This window comes from Echinops telfairi, unplaced genomic scaffold (assembly GCF_000313985.2).
Source record: "Echinops telfairi isolate 266 unplaced genomic scaffold, ASM31398v2 ScPeMD7_7453;HRSCAF=8491, whole genome shotgun sequence".
Taxonomy (NCBI): Eukaryota; Metazoa; Chordata; class Mammalia; order Afrosoricida; family Tenrecidae; genus Echinops; species Echinops telfairi.
This window is the reverse complement of record NW_022111353.1, coordinates 829,002-834,442: the sequence shown is the minus strand read 5'-3', so window position 1 is coordinate 834,442 and position 5,441 is coordinate 829,002. Positions and strand designations below refer to the sequence as shown.

General features: G+C 46.8%; 1 protein-coding gene across 2 annotated transcripts in view; it reads left to right on the top strand.

Annotated features, from left to right (window-relative positions):
• Window positions 1-29: 29 nt before the first annotated feature.
• Window positions 30-5,441, top strand: part of LOC101638355 (E3 ubiquitin-protein ligase TRIM39-like) — a 12,391-nt gene continuing 6,979 nt past the window's right edge. Inside the window, exons 1-3 of one of the 2 annotated variants that reach the window (XM_045298719.1) lie at window positions 30-136; window positions 2,766-3,153; window positions 4,398-4,493. In XM_045298719.1, coding sequence (XP_045154654.1) covers window positions 2,773-3,153; window positions 4,398-4,493 — 477 coding nt within the window. In that variant the 5' untranslated portion in view covers window positions 30-136; window positions 2,766-2,772. Of the gene's footprint in view, window positions 137-2,765; window positions 3,226-4,397; window positions 4,494-5,441 lie in introns of both variants that reach the window. The other variant, XM_004717294.2, reaches the window with a different exon arrangement.

Here is a 5,441-nt window from a genome sequence, read left to right as displayed (position 1 = left end):
CGCGGCGCGCGCTCGGAGGTCCAGTTAACCGCCCGCGACCCGACTTTCCCCACCAGTCCCACTCCTGTGTCGGGGCTCCAGGCCTTGCACGTTAGCCTCCCTTTTCTGCAGCTGCACAGCCGACGGGACGAGAGAGGTAAAGAGGTGGCGCTGGTCAGTGGGGTGGTGGGGCTGGGCAGAGGGGTGGTGGGGCTGGCAGAGGGGTGGTGGGCCTGGGCAGAGGGGTGGTGGGCCTGGGCAGAGGGGTGGTGGGGCTGGCAGAGGGGTGGTGGGCCTGGGCAGAGGGGTGGTGGCGCTGGGAAGTGGGTGCTGGGAGAGGGCCTGGAGTTAGTGCTGGGAGGAGTCTGCTAAGTGCAATCGATTATTTACTATATAATGTACAGGTAATAAAAGGCAATAATAAAGCTAAGGAAACAATCACGAAAAACGCATTCAACTTAGGTCAAAACCTACTTCTAAGGGAGTCACGGGAAGAGAACTCTGGTTAATTTGAATGCTACTTAAAGCTACTTTCCTTTAAAAGCTTACCTTTAAGTAAAGGTATCGCTGCCCATCATGGTTCCTGGCAGACATTTTGTCACCTTGTACAGTGACACATCCAGGGTTGCTTGACTACCTTACTGTTCCCCAGTTCATCTGCCGCTGCCTCCTGAGATGCAACGCTGACAGCGTGACCACTAATGTCTTGTGTCATAGCAATGGGCATCCTACCCTAATGTCACATCTGACTTCCTCGCCTGTATATTCATCCCTCCCTCCCTCCCCTACCAGCCATAATGTTCCTCAACCCACTTCCCAGCCCCCTGTGCCAACTCTGGTGGGAGAAGATGGAGATGGGATTGAGCTAATATGTGAACAGTGCTCAGGAGAGGGTCATAAGATTGGACTCTGGATACTGGTAGAAACAGAATGAAGACATCTTTACAGAGTTTGCCTGTTCATTGAAACATGAATCCAGGTGGAAGATGGACGAACCCACAAGCTTTCGAGGCTTTCTGGTTCCTAACTGCTTATAATTTGGCTCACTTCAGGTGACGAGGCCACCTGCCTCCTAAGGGGCAGGGATCAAAAGTTGGATTCTCATAGAAGAGAAAAATCATCCAACTGAACTTCTTCCCTAATGCTGGGGGAAAACATTCTCACCCAGATAAGTCATTGAGTCCCTGCTCCAGAGTAAACACCTTCCTACAAGTACCGTATATGTAATAAAATATAAAGTCGAACCCAGTGTTGGTGAGTGCATTCCAACTCATAGTGATCCCATGGGACAGAGTAGAAATGCTTCAGAAGGTTTCCAAATGTAAATATTGCAGAAGCAGTCACACCCACCTATGAGTGACTAGTAGGTTCAGAAGGTTGGTAGATGAGCATTTTAACCATTATGCCACCAGGGCTCATTTAAAGTCAGTATGTAAACCAAAAAACAAACTTACTGCCATTGAGTCAGTGCTGACTCAGTGACCCCCTGTGGGTTTCTGAGACTATAACTGTTGAAGCCCAGTCAACATCTATAGTTGCTAATAATTGTTAAACCAGTTTATTATATGGTGGTAGCACGTACACCTGCTAACTGTCTTTCTGTTGGATTCCTTGCAGTGGTGGGTGGGTTCCGGTGGGTATGAGGACTGAGAAACTAACTTACCTAGGGATGAGAATGTTGCCATTTTAAATAGAGTCAGGGACTGGCCTATTTCTTTGCAAATCTTGTGGCTGCATTTCCAGTTACTTTGAGGGATCCCTTGAGGTAGGTTTTGATCACTTAACCCTCTGCCACCTGTTATTTGGAGATACAGTATGTTTAGGGAATTAATTATGTATAACTGTTTTTGAAAGATTCTAGTCATTGCTGAGTATTTAAATAGGGTACGTAAATTTATCAGCTCCCTTTAAAAAAAGTCATTGGTTGGATTGAGCTCAATAGCATACTCTAGTATAGATCCACGAGTGTGTTATTTCCAACAGATCCATATGTCCAAATGCACACACAGAGAAATGTGTGAGTCAGCTGATTTAAAGAATGTTCTCTAGGCTACTCTAGTGAAGCAGGAACAGCACCAGACTTGACTCTGAAGAGGAGGTGGAGACCACCACGCCCCTTACATTAACTGCCCTTTGAGAGAATGAGGGAAAAGTGACAGGGAGCTAGGTTAGGCTTTATTAATACCTTGACTTGATTTATTGGTATTTTGAACTCCTTTTGCATCCCTGAGAAAAATATGTTAAACTAGGGATCTATAGGACTGGAATTGATTGCTTCTTAGATATGAATGGGATTGAATCTGCATGTGGCATGTGCTGGGCTGGGGTTGGGAGAAGCCTCCGTTTTTAACGAGACGGCGAGGTAAGAAACGACAGAGTAGATCAGTGGTTCTCAACCTTTCTAATGCCGCGACCCATTAATACAGTTCCTCATGTTGTGGTGACCTCCAACCATAAAATTATATTCGTTGCTACTTCATAACTGTAAGTTTGCCACTGTTATAAATCGTAATGTAAACATCTGATATGCAGGATATATTAGGCAAGCCCTGTGAAAGGGTCATTCGACCCCCAGGTTGAGAACTGCTGGTGTTGATTGATGGCTAGCAGTCACATTTGGCAGTGCAGAAAGGAAAAAGGTTGAATTGGGTCAAGGAAAAGATGGAAAATAGCAAGATGGGGCTAGATGTGGAGATTAGGTATAATCTGGAGGTAACTGTCAAATCAAGCAATCAAAAATCCCCAAATTTCAAACTAATGCAGGTATTTTCTCTCCCATCCCCTAGTTAAACAATGGCAGAGATGGCCCTGTCAGAGGCTGGGGCCTGTGCCGCCTCCACAGCTGCCGCTCTGGAGAACTTGCAGGTGGAGGCCAGCTGCTCCGTGTGCCTTGAGTACTTGAAGGAGCCCGTCATCATTGAGTGCGGTCACAACTTCTGCAAAGCCTGCATCACCCGCTGGTGGGAGGACCTGGAGAGGGACTTCCCGTGCCCCGTGTGTCGAAAGACATCCCGATACCCCAGTCTCCGGCCTAATCGGCAACTGGGCAGCATGGTGGAAATTGCCAAGCAGCTCCAGGCCGTCAAGAGGAAGATCCGGGATGAGAGCCTCTGCCCCCAGCACAATGAGGCCCTCAGTCTTTTCTGCTATGAAGACCAAGAGCTTGTGTGCTTGGTATGTGCCATTTCCCACACCCACCGGGTGCACATCGTCGTGCCACTGGACAACGCCACACAGGAGTACAAGGTGGGGAGCTAGGGAGTGGAGTCGCAGTGGAGGGGAGCATCTGCGTCTGGTCTTCTCTGTGATGTTCTCAGAGCGGCACACACCCGGGGCAGGCAGTACTGACCAAATGAGTTAATTGCCCTCAAGTCAGAAGAAGAGCAGTGGTGTCGGGCACCAAACATCTCTCTCTCGACTTTTGTAACAGCTGAGTGTGAATGTTTGGGTGATATTGAAGTGTGTCATGTGCTTCATCAATGAATGGGACTGCAAGAAGATCTAACTTGGGAATAGTGAAACGGTGGTCTGGTTGCTTATGTCCCCTTGTTGAGAACATCCCTTATGGTACTGTTGGTACTGGGACCGAGAGAAAGGTGACAGGGAACCAAGGTTAGGTTTTATTAATACCTTGATTTTCCTGGCACTTTGCACTTTCCAAAACTCCTTTCTGGTCCATGAGTAAAAAAGTGTTAAAGAAGTAGAGGTACGTAGGTCTGGAACGGGTTGGTTCTCAGATATAAATGAGATGGTAATAAACAACCCTTCTGTAGACGCATGCACCGGTCTCAGCTGAAGTGCTGTTTGCACCTTTCCTAGGTAATGGATAACTTTTAACTTTCGGTGGCAAAGGGTAGACAAGTCAAGATTGTATTACCTTTCTTGGTGGCTAGGATTTGATGGAGCTCTAGTGGGCCTACGGCTGCTAACCTTCAGGTCAGTGACTCAAAACCACCAGTCGCTCCCAGGGAGAGAGGTGAGGCTGCCTGCTCTTGTAAACATTTACAGTCTCTCCAAAGACACAGGGATGCTATGAATCCTGAGCAGCTCAGAGGCAATGGGTTTAGATAGAGTTAGATGGAAGGATAGGTTTGAAGAAGTCCATCAGGGTACAAGGAGGTCACTGACAGTAAGAGAAAGTTACCTGAGCAAGAAAATCGACAAGGTTGGGATGTACACTGAGTTGATGTCTATTAAACAGCCGTGGGGTTCAGTGAGGAAAAAATTGGGTGAACCGAGGTAACTAGAACAGGCTGGTTGGTGGTAGGAGAAGGGGGCCACCAGTAAGAAGTTCACATCCCAAATGACAGGCAAGGAAAAACGTTTTCCCTAGAGGTGGTGAGATGGGTACTATGCAGAAAAATGTGTTGACCTGAATTGAAGCAGGTGCCAGAACCCTCAATCCTCTCCACCCCCAGGAGAAGCTGCAAAAGTGCCTGAGCCCCCTGGAGCAGAAGCTGCAGGATATCACCCACTGCAAGTCCTCTGAGGAGAAGAAGCCCGGAGAGCTCAAGGTACCGGCACACTGCTTAATTCGGGCTGCTCCACAGGTGTTTCCGTTGTGGGGAATGAACCACAGGCCAGTTCTGATTCGCTAGAAAAATGCTGTGCTCTTAAAATGCATGGTACTTGATGATGCCATGAGACACGGGTCACGGGTTAAATATTGAGAAGAGGAATGTAAGAGATGAAGAACTGACAACATCTTGCCCCGGGTGAGTGGAGGAAATTTTTGTTCATTGGTTCCATTTGTCTGTGTCTAGCTGGGAGGAAAGCTCTTTGTTAAGAAGACCAGGACAGGAGTTTCTTAGAGGGACTGAAGAGAGGGGAATGGACAAGAGTCCTTGAGCAGGAGGGAGAAGAGGTCCTAGGAGCACTGCCTCATGATGCTAGGGCCAGGTTCTCTTGATTCAAGTAAGCTCAAGTCTCCTAACTGATAGCGGTTCTTCCTGGAAAGTTTAATTTTCATGCTATTTTGAATCAAACTTAGAGCATTGTATTTCAGTTTCTGCCTTATTTCTTCTATTGGACAAGAAGCAGTTGGTAGTAATATAAACCCTGGAGGACAGACTGGGTCTGCTCCATGAGGCTGGAATAAGCTAGAGAGCATTGGGTTAGGTTTGTGTTTCCTGGTTTCAAGAGAGCATGTTGTGAGTTTTGAGCAACTCAATTTACAGGAAAATTCTGGGACCCGTTCCAAAGGTGAGAACTATCAGTTCTCTGAAGTGACTTGAAGGTATTTAACAAGCTCACCCAGAACACTGTTCATATATTTTTTCTAAGACATGTCGCGTATTCATTTTTCTTTCTTCACGTATTCATTTTAAACAGACTGATCAGATAAAGTTATGTACATATGCAAAAATATCTATATGAGGATGGGGAAATAGATCTATGTGCCTATATTTATAGGTTTAGTATTAAGGTAGCAGAAGGACATTGGGCCTCCACTCAAGTACTCC